Source organism: Gouania willdenowi, chromosome 10 (assembly GCF_900634775.1).
Source record: "Gouania willdenowi chromosome 10, fGouWil2.1, whole genome shotgun sequence".
NCBI lineage: Eukaryota > Metazoa > Chordata > Actinopteri > Blenniiformes > Gobiesocidae > Gouania > Gouania willdenowi.
In genome coordinates, this window is record NC_041053.1 from 35,061,847 (window position 1) to 35,081,159 (window position 19,313).

The window sequence follows — 19,313 nt, forward strand, 5'->3', positions numbered from 1 at the left end:
AAAGATTTTATTTTCAAGCAATAAAGTTAAAGTCACGTGTTAAGCCAACCAGAACATCATTTCCGCTTTTTCTTCCGGCAACAATACAGCGGATAATGAACCACTCGGCAGCAATCGCCTTTATTTTCGCGCTCAATGTTCATGTATTTCGTGATGACATGAACATCATGACATTTGTAGATGGTAGAAAGTACCGGGATAGAGAGCAAACTGGGCGTTTACTATTCGTCGGGACAGTGGTACAGTAGCTTATAGCCGATATATGTGGACGCAGCCACAGAGGCGTTATTCACTGGCTTTTATTTCCTATAATAACCCCATGGAATCAGCTGTACGTTCCAGCCAACACCGATGTTTCATTGACTATAACCGAGGCGGGTAGGTCCCCTATGAGCCCCCAGCCTCTGAAGCAGGACGGCGGGCGCGAGCTGGCTGGGTGGGTGGCTCCATTGGAGGTGTGCTTCCCTCTGTGACATCGTCAACGCACAATGCTGTAAAGTGCCATTCATATTGTAACAGACTGGGTCCGATGTTACTGAATTATGTTCGACATGTAGTTTATTCAATGTTTAACATATTTTGTAGTTTCCCATGGCATTTGAAGGCATCGTTGTTAGGTGCAGCTTTCTCTGCCAATGTTTGTCTTTGTTTACATGTGTTCTGCGTGTTGATTGGCTGGGAGGCTGGGGAAGGGCGGGCGTAAGCAGAGAATTAGTACATTCTGTTCCCACGGGTGTTCAGTGAGAGAAATGACGGAGTAACACGGTTCTGTTTGTGTCTTAATTGTTTATTTTGGCGTCGACTACGGCCAAAAGTAGTCAGGTTGTAACGACTTCCATGAAAGGCTGAGAAACCTTTGGTAACGGCTTGAGTCACGTCATTACAATACAGTATAAAACACACAGGCCGCGCTAACATTACATTTTCACATTGTCCTGCGGGCTACAAATTATTGTCTCGCAGGCCGCAATTGGCCCAGGGGCCAAGAGAATGAGACCTCTGCTTTAGATGAAGCTGCTCTGTATTTGGCCCCTGAACTAAAATGAGCTTGATGCCCCTGTTCTACTTGGTCACTTTCTCCCTTTAAATGTTTTCAGAATTTTTAAAGGTGGAGAATCAACGGAGATATTTAGCCTCAGTGTGCTTCAGGTTTTGGTCTTAGGTTCGAAATGCATCTTGGGAAACTTGGAAGTATACTTCATTGGGAACGTTTATCTTCCTAATCCTCCTAACCATACAGTATAGTATATAAAAGACAGTACAGTAAATACTCATTGAGTTTGTAGTGTATAGTACGGAGTGTGCCATTTCAAACATAGCCTATGATTTTATCTAATAAACTTATTATCAAGGGTAGCAGATAAACTTGTGATTTCATGCTACATGCTAGGTTATGAATTTATCTTCATCAATCTATGATCTTTTGTTCATAAACTAACACTGTAATCATTCCTTTGGATTTAAAGATTGCTTTGGCCCATTCTCGTCACATTTACACATCTGTGTGCTCTATAATCATGTTTTGGCACTGGATGTGAATCACACGATTGCAGCTGGTTTTTTTCTGTGGGCCTAAGTGTACAGTTGTCACAAATGCAGCTGTTAAATGACGAGTCAAGGGCGGCGATTAAAGGCGAAGCACAATATAATGCAGCACGAGAATTCAGTGAACTGCTAAATAAATCATCATACTGTGGTTAATCACTACATTGAGCAATAACGTTCTGCAAAGGTAAATACACATGATCCACCTTTTTTGTGCAGGGTACAATTAACTTGTGGGTCAATTACAGGCTCATAGAAAAATATGTTGGGTTATAGAAATGCAACGCCATCATTAAAACTTTGAAAAAGCTGTGACATTTATCATTAATGCCAACGTCCTGCTGAAGCTGTTTGGAGCTATTATGGAACATGTTGGCGTTTCGAAACATGGGCTGATCATTCATTAAAAAACGTTGGATTCTTAAGTTACAGCTTGGCTATAAAGTGAACTTTATTTTCAATTGTTTTCTGCCTATTGTTGATCATTTTGGCTAACAAAAGTTTATTTCATGTTGTTATGAGGTCAGTGTGATGGAAGAAAAGCTGCTTTTCTGTCGTAGCTTTCAAATTTGTTCATGTAAAACGCTGAACTAGCTCTTAACATTTAGAACCCCAAATACTTGCGCTAAGCTAGCCTTTACTTTTTGTTGAAATAAGGCTTGTTTCTTGTGTTGAACTGTTCAGCTTTGCTAGTTCTTTTTTTCACCACACAAACACTATTGACAACACTTGGGCTGTGTTCGAATTTGCATATAACGTACTACTCATACTAAGTCTTATGTCGAAGTTAGTATGTAGCGTGTAATGAATGAGTATGTGAGAAATGACCCGCATGTATACTATATCTGGATATTTTTAAGTCTGCACAGTGGGCACATTAGTCATACTCAACCGCCCAGTTGTGCATTTAGAGCGGAATGTAAAATCGTCCTGGGAACGGCTTCAAGCTAAACGGCAAACATCCCCTTTTCAAAACAAAAGCATATCTTCCTGTTTTCCATCTTTCATATTTACTTTTGTAAATAGGGCTCTTGTTTTTCTCTGAAATGTGTGAATGAAATGTGTTTTCGCAAGTTTTATGGCTCAAACTACCACATGTTGATATTCTACTTGGTCACTTACTCGCTTAAAATATTTTCAGAACCTTCAAAGATGAAGAATCAACAGATATATTTAGCCTCAGTGTGACTGAGGTTTTTGTTGTTGTTGGTTCGAAATGCATCGTGGAAAATTTGGGAGTATACTTCAGTGGTAACGGACACCATCCAAATCATAGCCTACTTATAGTATCTAGCAGACACCTCCAGGAATTTACGATATTGCAATCGTAACTATTAATGCAAATTCAGCCAATCCCTGCAAATTTTGGGAGGCCCAGCAATTCTGTCCAATCACTGCAATTTTAACCAATCTGACTAAGGATTCTGGTCGATTCGACCGCACAACGTGGCTGAAATTCATCCACCTTGTGATCTCCTGCTGCTCTATTAAGACTTTTAAAGAAAATAACCTAATAAAACCGCTACTATTTTAAGATATCTTTGACAGAGCTTCATTCCAGGTACAGTCTAAAACAGTAGCAGTGGCCAATGTCATTGGTGCTTGCGCCCTATTGTAGTCTCTCCACGCACAAAGATACAAATTGCTAAATGCATGAAACTCTGCTGCAGCAAAAGTTATGAGTGCTTTGATTAGAATATTTTTTTTTTGTTTTTGTTTTTTCTGTAATATTCTCAACTTTAAAATGTGATGGAAATAATCCATATTTTGTTAAATTATTGTGAATCTGAGCTCTTTTCTCTATTGTTGTGAAAAATTTCAAAGGCAGTCAGGTTTTTTTTTTTTTTGGCAAAAGGACCATTTCAGGTTAAGTAAAATAATAAAGCCCCAAAATGTTGCAACTTTTGCAGCAGTTTTTTTTAATACGCTGCCGCTAAATCAGGCATTTTAGGCCGCAACAATCCCAGAAACTGGCCGCGAAATCCTGGAGAGACTGATATAGTAAACAGTATATAATCCTTGAGTTTGTAGCGTATAGTACGGAGTGTGCCATTTCAAACACAGGGCTTCCGATCAGGGTTGGCAGAGGGTCCGTACTGCCACCAAGCTAGTGTGAGAACATGGCGGGTTAGCCTAGCTCACCAGTGCCACAACTAGCAGTGGATAACAACGTGTACCACAGTGGCACAGGTCGGCTGATGATGTTCAAGTAGGAGTAAAAAATGGACGGTGGGGTAAGATTACTTACTAAAAAAACAGATTTTCACCAGAAAGGAAAGTTTGTGACTCTTTTTAGTGTGAACACTACCCAAAAGCAGATGTCAGTTAAAACCTCCATTGAGGGATACCAGGTCAGGTTGACCCATGACGCAGTCTGAGAGCACTATCATACTGTTGAGTACCAACCGTGGAACGACTGCCTTCAGTTATAATAACAATAATTCATTTTATTTCAAAAGCACCTTTCAGGCCACCCAAGGACACTTTACATTAAAAACAGAAATAAATAAAGTAAATAAACCCCTGCTTTCTGCTGACCTGCCACTAGGGGGGTAATTCAAAAAATCCTTGATTATGGGCGTTACTGCTGTAGCAATAAGACACGCCCACTCAGGCAGCTGGTCAGTGCTGTGCACAGAGACGGTAATACACACAATGATGTGTCTGTACACACACTCACACAAGTTAACAGCTGAGATGTGTCACTACAACCACAGGCACACACAGTCACAACGTGAAGCTCACGCACAGGCCTGCTCTCCCACCACCTCACGCACACAGCAATAAGACGTACACACACGCAGAGACAGACGGGAATACACGCATAGCATAGATGTGTCTGTACATACACACATAGCTTGATGAACCCTCTGATTAGCACAGAATCTGCTCTTTATCGAAGCACAGAATCAAAAACATCACCGATGCAGTGGGCTGTTTTACACGAAACATTAAACTTCCTAATTAAAACTGTCAATCAATGCGCACTGAGGGCTGTGATTGGAGAAAAAAACCCTCCCTCTTCTCAGCTTTTATAGGAGGGGCGGGGCCATCAGTGAAAGTTGATGACGCAGGGCAATCCAAAGAATCCGTCTCAGCCAATAGCAAAATTCAATTGTAATAGCCGGCGTTCAATCCTTAGTGGCCAGTAATTCTTGACATTTTACAATCAAATACGCAAAACTGAAAAACTTCTACTAAAAAGTGAAGAGTCGGACTTGGATTAATGAACATCACTACTTAATTCCCAAATACACATGTATTCAGCAGAAAAAAGTGGTTTGGGGTTTAGTTACTCTTTAAGTTCCAATTGTGCAAGATTTGACTTCTTCCTTTTTAAGTTCATACATGCGATATGTTACAGAACTTGCTGAAATTATATATGAGATGTTTACTGTATGCAAGGGAACCATGGCGAGATTTATTACCAAAAATATACTGGGGGGGAGTAACTAGTAACGTTTACTTTTCGTACTATTTAATTGAGCTAGTTTTTAATTTACTTGTACTTTTACTTGAGTACAATTTCAATGAAGTAACAGTACTTCTACTTGAGTAGGATATACTAGTACCCTTTACACCTCTGGTGCTAACAAACTAAACCACACTGATCTCTGGGAAGAAAATCTGACTTCCTCAGTCACGTTTTTCCTGCTCTGCTAATATTAAAGCACTTCTTAGGTTAGAAGATGTACACATTTATGAGCCGGCACAATGTGAAGCTGTCAAAGTACTACTAGGCAAACAAGTGGATTCCCTCCCTTGGTTCAGACAGAATGATGACGAGATGAATATTGACTGTGGGACTGTGTGGATAATAACCTTCCCACTGAGGAGTCCTCAGGAGCAGCCGCTTGTGAGGCACAGCCAACCCCATAGTTCAGTGACACCACTGTCATGAGACACAGAGGGCGATCGTCACCGCCTACACATGGCAGGAACTCTTCCTAACCTCTGGTCCGTGCTACTGTCAGGTGTCTGGGTTTTTTTGGTTTTTTTTTACCTCATGCACTAGTGCATTAGAAGTGGGCTGGTGAACAGGGGTTTGACAGTTGCTTCATGTTTTTTTTTGGTTTTTGGTTTATTTATTTATTTTGTTAGGTGGGTGGTAAAAACATAAATAAGTAAATAAAGCATCCTGCTGCTACTTACAGTTACCCTATTTCTCTCATCTGTGCAAGTGAGACATACTGACAGGAATCCCAATTTCCACAACAAAAATATGGAAAATTCAATTCAAGTGTGCAGCTGCACTGCCCCCTGGTGGCCATCTGTAGAAATAAACTCCCATGGTCCAACAATATACCACTGGTTCTCAAACTATTTTGGCTCAAGTACCCCCTTTCTCTTACTTTTAAATGCAAGTACCCCCTTTATGTCAAAATACAACATTTTGCTCAGAATCCTGTGAAAAAAAACAACGCTAGAGCATAATGTTGGAATGAATGAGTGACAACAAAAGCAAATTAACTCTGCAGTTAAGGCAAGCTTTTTCCAGCTTCGCTTCTCGCAAAAGTGAAGCCTTTCCTCAGCCGCTCCGACCTGGAAAAAACTATTCATGCATTCATCGGCTCACAATTGGATGACTGCAATGCACTGTATTTTGGACTCAATCAGAGATGACACAGATTACAGCTTGTTCAAAATGCTGCTGCCTGGCTCCTCATCAACTCTTTCAAACATGACCATATCACACCTGTCCTTAACTCCCTGCATTGTCTCCCGGTCCTTTTCAGAATCCAGAACAAACTTCAGTTCCATCCATGGCCTTGCACTTGCGTATTTATGTGAGACTTTGACCCCTCACCAACCCAGCAGAGCCCTACGTTCTGCCCGACACCACCAGATCGAGGTGCCCAGGTCACGTTACAAACAGTGGGGTGATCGTGCTGTTGCTGTGGCAGGTCCAAAACTCTGGAACTTGTTGCCGCTTAAGTTACGTGCCATCAAAGACCTGCCCCTGTTCAAAGCAAAGCTGAAGACTCACCCGTTTAGAAAGATGTTTGATACATAGTTCTGTGGCACTTGTTTTAAATGTGATAATGATCTGTTTTTAATTATATATTATGCTGTTTTTAAATTGTATTTTTTATTGTGTACAGCACTTTGGTTGTTGTAAAGTGCTTTAGAAATAAAACTTGATTTGATTTGATAACAGATATTTTAAATAATCTCATTTTGTAAATAAGTGGAAAGAAACATTATTTAGTGCCTCCTCCTGAATAGATTTATTTTTGTAGTTTGTACATGCTGTCGAAAGTCAACACTACAAGAAATGCTATCTTTTAAAGATAATATATATATATATATATATATATATATATATATATATATATATATATATATACTTTTTTATGATTTATGGTCATCTCCCTCCTGATGTGGGACCAAGACTGATCCTTGTATTTTCAGTTCATGTTCTAATCAAGATCATTTCTATCATCATTTTGTGTAATTTTGTGTGTTTTTGATGTTTTGTGATTTGCTGGTAATATTCAGTCTCAAGTACCCCCTGTAGTGTCATCGCATACCCCCATTTGAGAAACACTGGCATCTATCTATCCATCCATCTATCCATCCTATAATGCCAGAAAGGTCTGCGCGCGTGTGTGTTTTTCTCCTCTATGCTGTCTGTTCGACCTGAAACTTTGTCAACGGCTTCCACCTTGCCCGAGTGTGTGCATGCGTCATTTTGGAGTAATTTGGTGTTGCAAAACGTTCAAAACGTTAATTCTAATTTTAAGATTATGGCCCTCTCAGTATTGAGCGCTGTACTGGGTCAACGGGTCACTGTGTCGCAGTTTGTTTGGGATCAAAAAAGAAGTTCAATATTAAAAACTTTTCTGTACTGCTTAAAGTTATTTAAGTTAATATTTCATGGTTATTTAAAGTTATTCCCGTGATCCCAAACTTCCTTTAAATCACGGGTCACGGAGTTCACTTCCTCCTTCGTCTCTATCTCTGTGCCATGCTATCGTCAGTGTCTCAAAAACGGGAGCTCTCTGAGTAGATCATTTGAAACCGTCAGCCACTGGTGAGTCTTTTGCAGACAACTTTCCCATTGTTTAAACCATATTACTGTCCGTGTAAATGCTCACTAACGCGCTGTTTCACTAAAGTTGGTATTGAACTCAACCATTCAATACTCCATCTAGAAAACCACTCGGTTCGAAGGTAAACAATAATTTTTGTTGGGAAAAAAAGAGACAGCCGAATTGTAGATAATACTTTAATTTACTTATTCACTCATGGAGCATGCTTCACTTTTTGTTCTGCACAGTTTTGTTACTTTTCCGTCAGCCACGTATTTACTCATTTTAAATTCCATTCATTGTTTTAAATGTATAGATTAATGCTTGGGGAACCAATGTCTGAGACACAGTTAGGGGTTTAGGAGAACCCACTGTTCCACAAATGAAAAATCATATGAAAATATGGAGAGGGTACTTACATGAAGAGAGGGTACACAAGATAAAAAAAAAAAAAAAGATTGGGAACCACTGTTTATAGAGAAAGTATCAAAACTGCAACCAAGCTTATTTATTGCTTTTTTTTTTTTTTTGCTCATTAGAGCAAGTATATTAGCATGCTGCAAACGTGCGGAAACAAAAACCTTCATCTACAGGATATCCTTAGATTGCCTACGAGCACAAGCTTTGATCTCTGAACAGCCAACGTCGTCCCAAACAGATGTTTAATCAAAATGCCTTTGATTGGATGAGCTGCTAAAACACAAAGTTCAATAGACAGACTCTCATGAAAAGTTACCACATGATTCACTCAGCAGGAGGCATTAGGCCAAATTTTAAAGAACCGGAACGAGTGACGCGTTGCATGAATGTTTCATAATAAAACATTGAGAGCAGCAGGTTTTTCTTCAAGTCTTTTGACATTGACAAAGTGCGACTTTTGCAGTGACTGATGTGCATAATATGTTCAACACCGTCTGAAAGCAATGCCAGTGTGTGTGTGTGTGTGTGTGTTAATCATCTCTGGTTATCCTCTGCAGACGTAAAGGAGGGGACAGATTTTCTGTTGCATGCGTCAATGATTAGCATCGGCTCAGATTAGCAATTTATGCATCAAGACATCAGACATTCAATTACCACGCTTCAAATGGCAGCTGAAGACACTTGAGAAAAGGTGCTTGAATGGAGTACAAGAAGGAAGAAAAAGGTTAAGTTCAGCTGTGCCAAACTCAGGGACCGGGGGTCCGAATCCGACCGTTTGGAGCATCCGATTCGGCCCGCAGGAGAAATTAAGAATGACAAATCAATAATCCATTTGTACAATATCAAGGAATAAGTTTTAAATATCTCTGAATTCACAAATTCAATTTAACTCCACAATATTCGCAATATGGTATTTTACTTTGCCAATATATTTTAATCGCAAAGAACCCTCAGGTCTTCTAAAAATCATGTAATTTTCTCACAGACAGTCCCACAGATTTCCCCTTATTAAACATTTTTTCTCTTTTTTCAACAAAACCAAGGAATTTTAGAATACAGATCCTGCAAGGAATGATCTGCATTGTATTGCTTGGATATAGGTACACACTTTTCCCATCAATGTTGCATATGTTGACCCATTATTGTCACTTTTAACCTCTTTTCACCATATTTCATACTTATTCAAGCCAATTTATCAATTTTCATGATTTGTCATGCCCATTATTTGCCAGTTTAACTTTTTTCAGCCACTTTTAAGCCAATATTGACATTTCAAACCATTTTAACCACTTTTTCTGTCTATTTTTGGCCACTCTAATTTACAACTTTTAACCATTTTCTGTGGTTTTTAAAATCCAATTTCTCCACCTTTTCCACCATGTTTGGTCACTTTTAACCCATTTTATTTCTGATTAAATAAAGAATTCAGAAAGTTAAGATCACTACATACAATAGGGTAAATAATAAACTTCCTGGATAACAGTGAATATTATTCAGAAAAATAAATAAATGTGGTTATCACAGATTCATAGAACAATGGACCATCAAATTGCTGACTTTATGGATGGACCCCAAAATCTCTCCCCTTTATTCCCCTTATAGATGGCCCTGTCTCCACAAGACATGTTCTTTAATGTTCATGTCTGTGTTCAACCACCTTCAGCTACAGTGGGGGTCCCCGGTCTATGGAACCTTTATCTTGGGGGTCGAGGGCTGAAAAGTTTGAGAACCACTGATCTATGGTTCTCAAATTGCAAATTATTAAACAAAAATGCTTAATTTGGTCATTTTTTTTTCATCTAAATCCTGAACAAAAATGGGTTTGTCATCCCTGGTTCAGTGTGAAATTATTTCAAATAGTTACAAACACATGTGGAGATAATTTCCTGGATGAAGTGGACCGTGTTCGATGACAGTAGTGACTCTATGTTATGCTCGACTCAGTGATTTAACATCAAAATAAGGGGAATTTTCTGCATTAAAAAGCTTGTGAAAGGCTCTGTATATTTTCCTCAGTCAGAGACAGACATAGATGTGCCTCCCAGTGCTCATACTTCCCTTTTTATGGTGTCAGACACAATATTTTATTCATGGAGCATGTTAGGGAAAAATTGGAGGGAATGACCCATATTTGGACTTGTATTAAAACAATAGCACTCAGAGAGCGCCAACCTCCGCCCAGCACCAAATCTCCTCTTTTCCAGATATTAGCAGTTATCTGGATCATTGATCCTGATCATGGTACCAATATCATTTACACTGTAAAGGCTTGAAAGAGATTTATATCATTAATAACGATACAGTAGGTTCTAATGAATGGGCTCTCTCTGTTTTTTTTTTTTCAAAGAAAAAGCGATAAAATGGACGATTCGGATCCAGATGACCCTCATTTGAACAATTCCGACATAACTGAGTCCAATTTCATTAAAATAAATCAAATACGAACCAAGATAATGAGAGATAGATATTTTATTGTACAAACTGATCTAGAATCAATATATTGTTGCTGATCTCCTTTGTTAATTTAACGCGAGTCCGTTAAATGTCAATCACTTACCCTCATACAAACTAAATAAAAACCCAAGAATCAATTCAGAAAACAAACTTGAGTAAATAGTTTTATACGAGTCTGTGCACCTTTGACCAGCTTATTGACTCTACTTATTCCCAAGGTTTCCATGGATCCAGAACCAGCAAAAGAAAAAAAAAACCTGAGTAAATCCAGCTGCACAAACAGGTTTATCTAAAGTCTTTGTTTTAAAGTAACAACCTTTAGGCCATTTTGGACCAGTTGCCCGGGGGCCAAAATAACTCCCCAAATACACAAATTGACAGCAAAATGCACAAAGTATACACAAAAACTTCCAAAATACACAAAATGACTACAAAAACACAAACAACACAGAATAGCTCCAAAGACACAAACTGACAGGACAATACAGAATACAAAAAAGATACAGAAAGTGATTCCAAAAACACACAAATCGACAACATAATTGCAGAAAATGACAGAAAAATAACAAAAGCACATATGACTCCAAAAATACACAAAATGACTAAAAATTTACAAAACAAAACCGCAAAGACAAAAAAACCCCTAAAAATGAGAGATGGAGAAAAAGGAGGCGGAGCCTTGGGCCCATAAGACCGAGCAAGAAGTGAAGGTGGGGAGCAAGAAAAACAAAACACCTGCAGCACACCTGGAAAATGGTTATATTTGAAGAATGTTGTTGGAAGAACAGATGCTGTTTTGGACAGAAAGCAGTTTTTTTTTAACCTGAATTGCTCCTAGTGTTTTTGTCCTAAGCTTCTGCCGTGACACAACCCTTTAGGGCTGCACGATTTCAGCGAAAAACCTAATTCTGATTTTTCTGACAAAAATTGCAATTTGATTACCATTTTTTTTAAAATAGATTATACATTTAAATGCATATGCGTTTTATTTTTTTTTCAAAATTTCTTTTTTTAAATTCTTTTTTTTTTTTTTTTAAATCAAATGAATGGCTCGTTATCATTGCTTCAGCAGAGCTTAATGACAACACATTGGTTTCAACCAGGTGTGTTGGAGCAGGAACACATCTAAAAGTCTCAGAAATCCGGCCCTCGAGGACTGGAGTTGGCCACCCCTGGCTTAGACTGTGTTTAAAGCGGCCAGGATGGGAGGGAGGGGGGCGGGCATTGCACCATAATAAGCGGTCCACAAAACATTCCCCCATAAAAAAAAGTCATTTTCGTCATGGTGACGTCGTTTCAACCCGATTCTATACAATTCCACGTTCAACTGTAGATTGCGTTTTCTTTGGTCGATTCTGTGATTCCGTTAACGTGGACGTTATAGGGCCCTAGTGTAGTTGTTAGCACACTCATTGTCACTTGCAGCAGCGCATACAAGCTTGTCCCCTGTAAACATCACTGATTGGCCAACAGCTCAGTAAGGCGGTTCTCGGCGATTCTGATTGGTGAACATATACATCACTCAAATGATGAAGACGGAAGAACGTTATTGCAGTAGTGAAAACCTTAATATTTATGTGATTAAGGTTCATTGTTCAGCATTACAACCCTTTGCCTTGTAGCAGCCTTTGTTAAGTGTAAACATTTACCTTTATTGGTCACTTTAACAGGTTCATTTTTTTAATTACTTTAAATCAAAAAGTAATTTATGAATGTCTAAACCTTTTAAGCTTAAAATAGTTGAAGCACTGCTTCAACTACTGATTGTCTGGGGACATGAAGACAAATAAGATTGTTAAAAGAATCAGTAGATTAGTAGAGAGCATGATATTGATTCTACTAAATTAGCCTCTTCCTCTTTTTTTAAAATCATACCTAAAACTATAAAACATTTAAAAACTATTTCCTGTGATTGAAGTTTCAAGAAATATATGTAAATTAAACTGCACAATGAACTTCTGTTCAAGAACACAAATATCTGTATATATTTATTTTTTTCTTTGTACATTTGAGGAAACTTAAAACTCTGGAGCAGACATTTACAGCAAAGGCAGTTTCACTCCACACACAAAAATGCATTTTAATAAGAAAATAATTTGAAATATATTTTTTATCTGTGCTGTGCCCTTCAAAACCAAAAACAACGCATCCATTTAATCTCACACCTTAATGTGATTTCCCAGTTTGTTTATTTTCTGCTGAAAATGAAGGAAAAACAAGAACAAGTGCTAAATCTCCCTCTCTTATCTGTGCAGTTCACAAAAAAACACTGCATCATTCATTTCTTCTCACCAAAAGCAAACCTTTGGTCAACTATCAAAGAAAAACATTTCTCATCTTTAATAAAACATGAGAAAGAAAAAAAAAATGTGTGAAGAATCAGATCCTCAGGCCACAAACTTGTTCTTGGTGAGGGAGCCGCTCTTTGTCGCTGTGTCTGCGTGGGACTGGTATCCGATGATCACTTTAGTAGGAACGCCCAATTTCTCTTTATAAACTCGACTAAAAGGACAAAGACGAGATGTATATTAGGGCTGGGCAATATATTGTGATTCAAGATATATTGCAATATAAGAAATGAACACAGGGTTCCTTCAGCTTCATTAAACTGAACAATTGTTAAGACTTTTTTTTTTTATAGCCATTTGAAATTAAATTTAAGACCAACTTTACAGTAAACACAATTAGGGGGGATGCCACATCATTTACATAGGGTTGGGGTACATTTTTTTCGAGTGTGTGGCGCAGACATCTGGCGGCCCCCAAAGTAAACACACAAAATTACAGTAAAATACACAAAAAAATAATAATAATCAAATATTAATAATAATAAAAACCATTAAGAAAAATTTAAAACATTTTAAAAATGAATATTACAATTTATTTTGAAATGTGAGATTAATGACAATTATAAATTCATACTTATATGTTAAAATTTAGGATTTTTGAAACATTGATTTAACACATTTTAATAACAATTAAGGCCTTTAAAGACTAAGGACACACGGGAACCCTGATATCGCCTATATCGAGTAATATCAATTTTTTCTAACTTGTTTTGATTTATACAATCACATCTTACAAGTATTTAATATTATTCATAGAGAACAGTCAGTGCCCTTTACAATGTTTCCGTTTCTCTGATTTACAGTACATTATATATATATTTTGTAGCTTATTTTGTATTAAAATACTCGTTCTAGGAGTTGCTACTTTTGTGACTGCTCAGAACAGCATGAAAAGTTAAATGTATAATTGAGACCTTCCCCTAAACAAGCCACACTACAGTACTCACTCACACGTACTGTCCCTATAGGAGAAAAAGCCAAAAGTAGCACATATTGATCAGCTGTTTGTTAATAAATATGCCTGTGTGGCATTTTTCATCAGCAAATTTAACCCAGAATTATCTTCCTGTTAAAATATAGAGAGTTATATCCCATATAGCCATTTTGAGAAAAAATATCAAGATATGAGTTTTGGTCCATATCGCCCGGCCCTAACATATATTAGGAAAAAAGAACAAAACAGACACTTTTCCTGCATTTAAGCTAAATAAAGTAAATCTACTCTATAATAACGAGGCTCTTTCCTCAGCCGTGAAACAGATGATGCTGCTGCATCAGATTGCTCCCCTGAGGGAAAACGTGGCAAGGGTTTTCAACACAGCTGCTCAGCAAATTAGTTATTGTTAACTCTTTAGTAGGTAGATGAGGCAACAATAAAGATAAACGAGGCCACGATAATGACGAGTGAAAACGCTTCCAAATACTCATGCAATAGTTACTGCTCGGCTCCAACATCTGTCATCAAACATTTTGAGATCATCATCTCACCCAATGTGTGTGACGGCTTCTTTGTTGTCGTACTCCGTGGTCCATACGGCAATTTTATCTCCTTTGGCTCGTACGTTAATCACAGCCCCGCACACGTCGTCGTTGTGGTCATCAAACGCCTCCCCGATCAGACACAATAGCTGCAGGGGAACAGCATGTGTTCATAGAAACTCATCCTTTTCAGAACTAAACATCTCTGATGTGCTGCTTTCCAATTCATCACTGCCGTTTAAGATAAAGATCAGTTTTAAAGAGTAACTAAACTCCTGCTTTCTCCTGACCTGCTGCTACGACGGAAATTCAAAAATTGCCTCGATTATGGGCGGGGCTCCTGGAGCAGTTAAGACACGCCCAGTCTATACTAAAAAACCTACAAAGAACAATCTATGCTATGCTAACTGGCTACTCATTACACCTCTATTCACTCTTCTCTCAATTCAACCGACTCACCACAGATTGTAGAGCCCATAAGTGCTAGATTTTTTTTTTTTAAAGGGGCGGGGCTTACAGTGCTTGTTTGTGACGCAAGATGGTCCCAAAATGATCACATGATCTTGTTGTCAGCCACTAGCTGGCTTTAAACTTATAGAAGGTAGTCATTGACATTTCACAACTAAATATGCCAAATGGTTTAGTTACTCATGAAAACACTGGACCTACCGTCTCCAACCAGAAACGGTCCAGATCAGCTTTCCTCTGATGCTTGGACAGAGTTATCAACCAGCGACCGCCTCGATGGTTCCTTTCGTCCTCCCACATGGGCTCTATACCATCCTACATTCAAACACACAATGAGATTGATTACTTAACTCTCCTACTATCCTAGGAGTCAATTTGACCCCATTCAATGTTCACCATTCAAAAAAAATAACAGTTGACCTTTTTTGTTTCATCTTTCATGACTTTTCCTACTTTGATGGGTACAACTGATTAAGCATAAAATTATTATGATGATATTTTGTGTGTGTGTGTGCTGAATGCATGTTGCACATCTTTGTCTTCCTCTGGGGTCAATTTAGCCCCAAACTGTTTTAGCTGTGTAAAACTGCGTGTATGATCTTACGTCCCCACACCTGCAGGTGCAGAGTTAATACATGAAATTGGGGGGATTGGGGGTGTGTGTGTGTGTGTGAGAGAGACTTGCTACTAATTTCATGTTTCACAAATTTCCAAACATGTAAAAACCCCCTCACAAACACAAGGAAAAAAAAACCTCTGACTCTGCCACTGTTGGTCTCAAGTCCGGTGTCACGTACTGAGTTTGTAACCGTATTGAGATTGTAAGACAATCTGAGCACGCATCAGTCATGTACTGCGATTGTACCCGTGCTGGAATTGCCATTTGCAAATTCTCATACTGAGATTATAATGATATCTTAGTTGTAATTCACATTAATATTGTGTATTAAGAAGTGTAATAATGTATTTTAAATATTTCAGCAAGTTATTTGTCAGTGAAGTGCATTTTATGTCAAAAATTATTTTGAACATTAACTTTTAAATTGAATTAAGAATCGCGGCGCATGCTCATACAATCTCAATCAATGCAATCCCAGTACGCCACACCGGATAACAAAAGAAGAGAGGTGAGTCAAACTTTATGGTGAATAACCATAAATATGTTACAAAGAAGCAATATAAGGAAATTAATGTTTGAGAGAAGGGGGGGTCACCAAATCAATCAATATGGCTAATTCTGTGAGATGGCAATGAAAACTATTCAACTATTCATTAATTCTAATTTAAAAGTTTGGCCTGATGGTGGCGCTTGAGAACAGGTCAAGATTTCATATGAAGGGATTATTCATGTATTCTACAAATAAACAAAAAAGAAATCTTTTTCTGGAGGCAAATATCCCTGGGGTCAGATTGACCCCAAAGGTAAAATGTGTTCGTGATATGTTATTATGCATCACACCAAGCAATAAACAAAGACATTATTTTCATGTGAATACCATGAACTCAGTCTAGATAGTATGTGTGCATCCATACGTCTCTATTAACAGGACAAAAATAAGTCATGGTGAAACAGTTCTTTGACAGTTTGTCAGGACAAAATGAGTATTCTTCTTTTACAAGTTGCTACAAAACAGCCTTGGATTGACATCGCAGGAACTCAAGCAGACAAGTGTTGCAGGAGGATTACGCCATTCATCAGCAAACACTGCAACCAAGCAGTGCCTCAAACAATGAGTGCAAGAGTTCCATAATTTAAAGGGTGGGCCGACCCGTAGTGAAAATGTAGACAATATAACATGTGTTTTTACCAATAAACAAAATGTGTTCACATTTACTTTATTAAAAAAAAAACAACAACCAAAAAGCACATTTAAATAACTTTTTGGCAGGATTTTTCATATATCGGGGAGAAGCTTGATTGTACCCATACACATGGACATTGTGCTGTAGTTAAGTAATATACAATACGTCTAAAAAATATTGCTTTTCTGTTACTAATTAGAAGGTTACTTATAGAAGTGCATCAGGTACATTTTAATAATTTTTTGATAAATATTTTAGATGAAGGGAATCTTCCACTAATGCTTAGCTTAAGACAAGTGGAAAAAAAAAAGAAAGCAAAGAAATCGGCAGCGGTAAAATAAATAAATTAAAATAAATCAGGTTGAATCCCTTCATCCAGTCCAAATCCAGTTAATGCAAAGGATACAAAGCCTTAGTTTGTCATTTTATGGCTGTTGTAATATGTTCAATAATAAAACAATGAAAAAAAAATAACGTACCTTGAACAGTGCATAGTCACAACCAGACATCAGGTTGCTTGATAGTTGAATGTGATTATACAGTCTGAGAAAGGAAGAGACTTTAGTCAAAAGCAGATTTCTGCATCGCCAACATCATCATTTTCATTTGGAATTAAAATGAGCATTACAAATAATGAGTTTCATAATAAATGAGTCTTATACTTACGCCCAAAAGTCTTCCACAGTGTCAAACTTGGAGATGAGACGCAGGTTGGCTTGCCATGTTTTGCTTTTGTCATTTTTGAAAAACCAGAGAGCCCATCTAGAAAAATAAATAAAAAGAAAAAAATAAAGCATAAAAATCACTTTCCTTTTCTATCCACCCTTCTTTAAGCACACAGTGTATCTTAAACAGATAGTACTGGTAGTCCTGGTCTTCTACAAATGCTCCCCAGTCGATCCACACCGTTATTTAGTGCGGCACTTTTGCAAACCTAATATTTGTGAAATCTGCACTGGGAGTTGTATTGTTTACAAAGTTTTCTTTTGATGACTTCAGTGAACAGAGTAGAACTCGGGGAACTTGCCTGTTCTGTAATGGATGCTTGATGTATGATTCAGGACTCAAAACCTTTGGAATGTTTGCTTCACAGATTTCCATTTCAGGATTTGGAGGAACTGGAGTTGATACCTTGACACACAAAGGCTGAAATAGAGATCCATACATTAGTGACATGGACACGTTTGTTTAGGTGCTGCTGTAAAACCACGGCTGTGCAAAGTAAACGAGGGAGATGAAGGAGAAGAAGAAGAAACATCAGCACAGAAAAACAAAGACGAGTTGCCTGGAGCAGCCTCAGGAGTTTTAGGAAAAGTACAAAAAATAAGATCTGCTCAGAGAAAGTTGGCAAGGTTAAATATATCTATAAGTTTGTGTGGTGGAAATCACAATGTTGGAACAAAGAAAGATTCTCTGGATGTGATTGGCCAACACGTCTATATACTATATGTCTTGTTGTATGGTTGAAATTGCCTTTTAAGCAATTATTGGTCATCTTCAAGCTCAATTTTAAAAGTCCTATGACATGTGTTTAACCTTGTTACAATGTTAATTCCTTATCAGAAACACCCCCAAAGTATTATTTGGATTCCTTCCTGCATCTCTGACAAATCCTCAATAATCCTGCTTTCTGAGCTGGAACGAAAAAAAATTACAAATGTAAGCCAAAAACGCATAAAGGACTCACATATGTAGCAAAAATCACACAAGATGACAAAACACTTGTAAACAATGCCTCCAAACTCACACTGTTTGGAAAACCGAGCCTTTGACCGTTAGAGTCACTCAGAATAAACGTCACTTCGATGTGGGCGGTACCAACAAATGAAAGACACTTTGTTCGTCATATATATTGATATATGACGAATATGTACATGTTGAAGAACTATTACATATTTGTTGAGGTTAAAGCAAGTTTTAGTAAATTAGCAGCCGGTATTTTTGAGAAAACTCACCAGCAGTACGGTCGCCATCTTCTGGAAATCACGCTGACTTATTTGGCGTCTGTTGAAATAGCTGATTGGTCGGCCTGTTCGGCCACAGAGCGCATGCGCAAAAAAAAGAGAGCGAAAAAAGCAGCAATTTAGAAAAAAACCTGATAACTAAGTATTAAAGTACAGAAGCGTATTGCGTTCAAATAGAGAAAAAAAAAAATCATTTTTTTCTGAATAATAATTTTTTTGTTTGTTTTTTCGGGCAACTTTTTTTCTTATTATTTTTAATGTTTTTTGGACATTTTTTCTTCTGTTTTTCCACGCATTTTTTTTTTTTTTCATGGTTTTCGGAACTATTTTTATGGACAAAAAAATAACTGGAAAATATGCTAATTGATGGCAAAAACACAAACATGACTCCAAAAACATAAAATTAAATTTAAAAAAACACGCATAGACAAGCTGACAATAAAATACACAAAATGACTCAATAATCACACAAAAATACAAAAAAACGATCAAATATAAAGTTTTACAAACAAACAAAAAAAAAAAAAAAATCACACGACAACTAAATATATATACAAAAACTTATAAGATATGCAAATAGAAAAAACTGATAAATAAGTGTTTAAGTACGGAAGCACATTGCATTCAATTGGAAAAAAAATGTTGTTTGTTAATTATTTTTTTGTGGTTTGTTTTTTGGGTAACTTTTAAAAAATGTTTTTTGACTATTATTTTTTCTTTTCTTATTCTGTTTTACATTAAAAAAAATGTATTAATCAATTTTATGGAAGCCCATTCCCCCAGTAAAAGAAAATAAAAAA

General features: G+C 37.4%; 1 protein-coding gene across 3 annotated transcripts; it reads right to left on the bottom strand.

Moving 5' to 3' along the window:
- Positions 1–12,760: 12,760 nt before the first annotated feature.
- On the bottom strand, positions 12,761–18,618 carry eif4ea (eukaryotic translation initiation factor 4ea). 3 transcript variants are annotated; one of them, XM_028459464.1, is made up of 7 exons: positions 18,505–18,618; positions 17,577–17,695; positions 17,216–17,311; positions 17,029–17,092; positions 14,948–15,061; positions 14,288–14,427; positions 12,761–12,953 (listed from the first exon to the last, which is right to left on the bottom strand). In XM_028459464.1, exons 1-7 carry the CDS (start codon positions 18,520–18,522, stop codon positions 12,839–12,841), a joined length of 666 nt encoding a protein of 221 aa, XP_028315265.1. In that variant the 5' UTR covers positions 18,523–18,618; the 3' UTR covers positions 12,761–12,838. The 3 variants fall into 3 exon arrangements, with proteins under 3 accessions (XP_028315265.1, XP_028315268.1, XP_028315267.1); XM_028459467.1 differs by lacking the exon at positions 18,505–18,618 and adding an exon at positions 18,297–18,360; XM_028459466.1 differs by lacking the exon at positions 18,505–18,618 and adding an exon at positions 18,237–18,351.
- Positions 18,619–19,313: the final 695 nt, after the last annotated feature.

What these genes read in the sequence shown, in the direction of transcription:
- eif4ea (XM_028459464.1), bottom strand. An exon ending in AAGCATCCATTACAGAACAG is followed by an intron (nt 17,312 to 17,576) that starts GCAAGTTCCCCG and finishes TTATTTTTCTAG; the next exon opens with ATGGGCTCTCTGGTTTTTCA. An exon ending in ACCGTTTCTGGTTGGAGACG is followed by an intron (nt 14,428 to 14,947) that starts GTAGGTCCAGTG and finishes GTTCCCCTGCAG; the next exon opens with CTATTGTGTCTGATCGGGGA.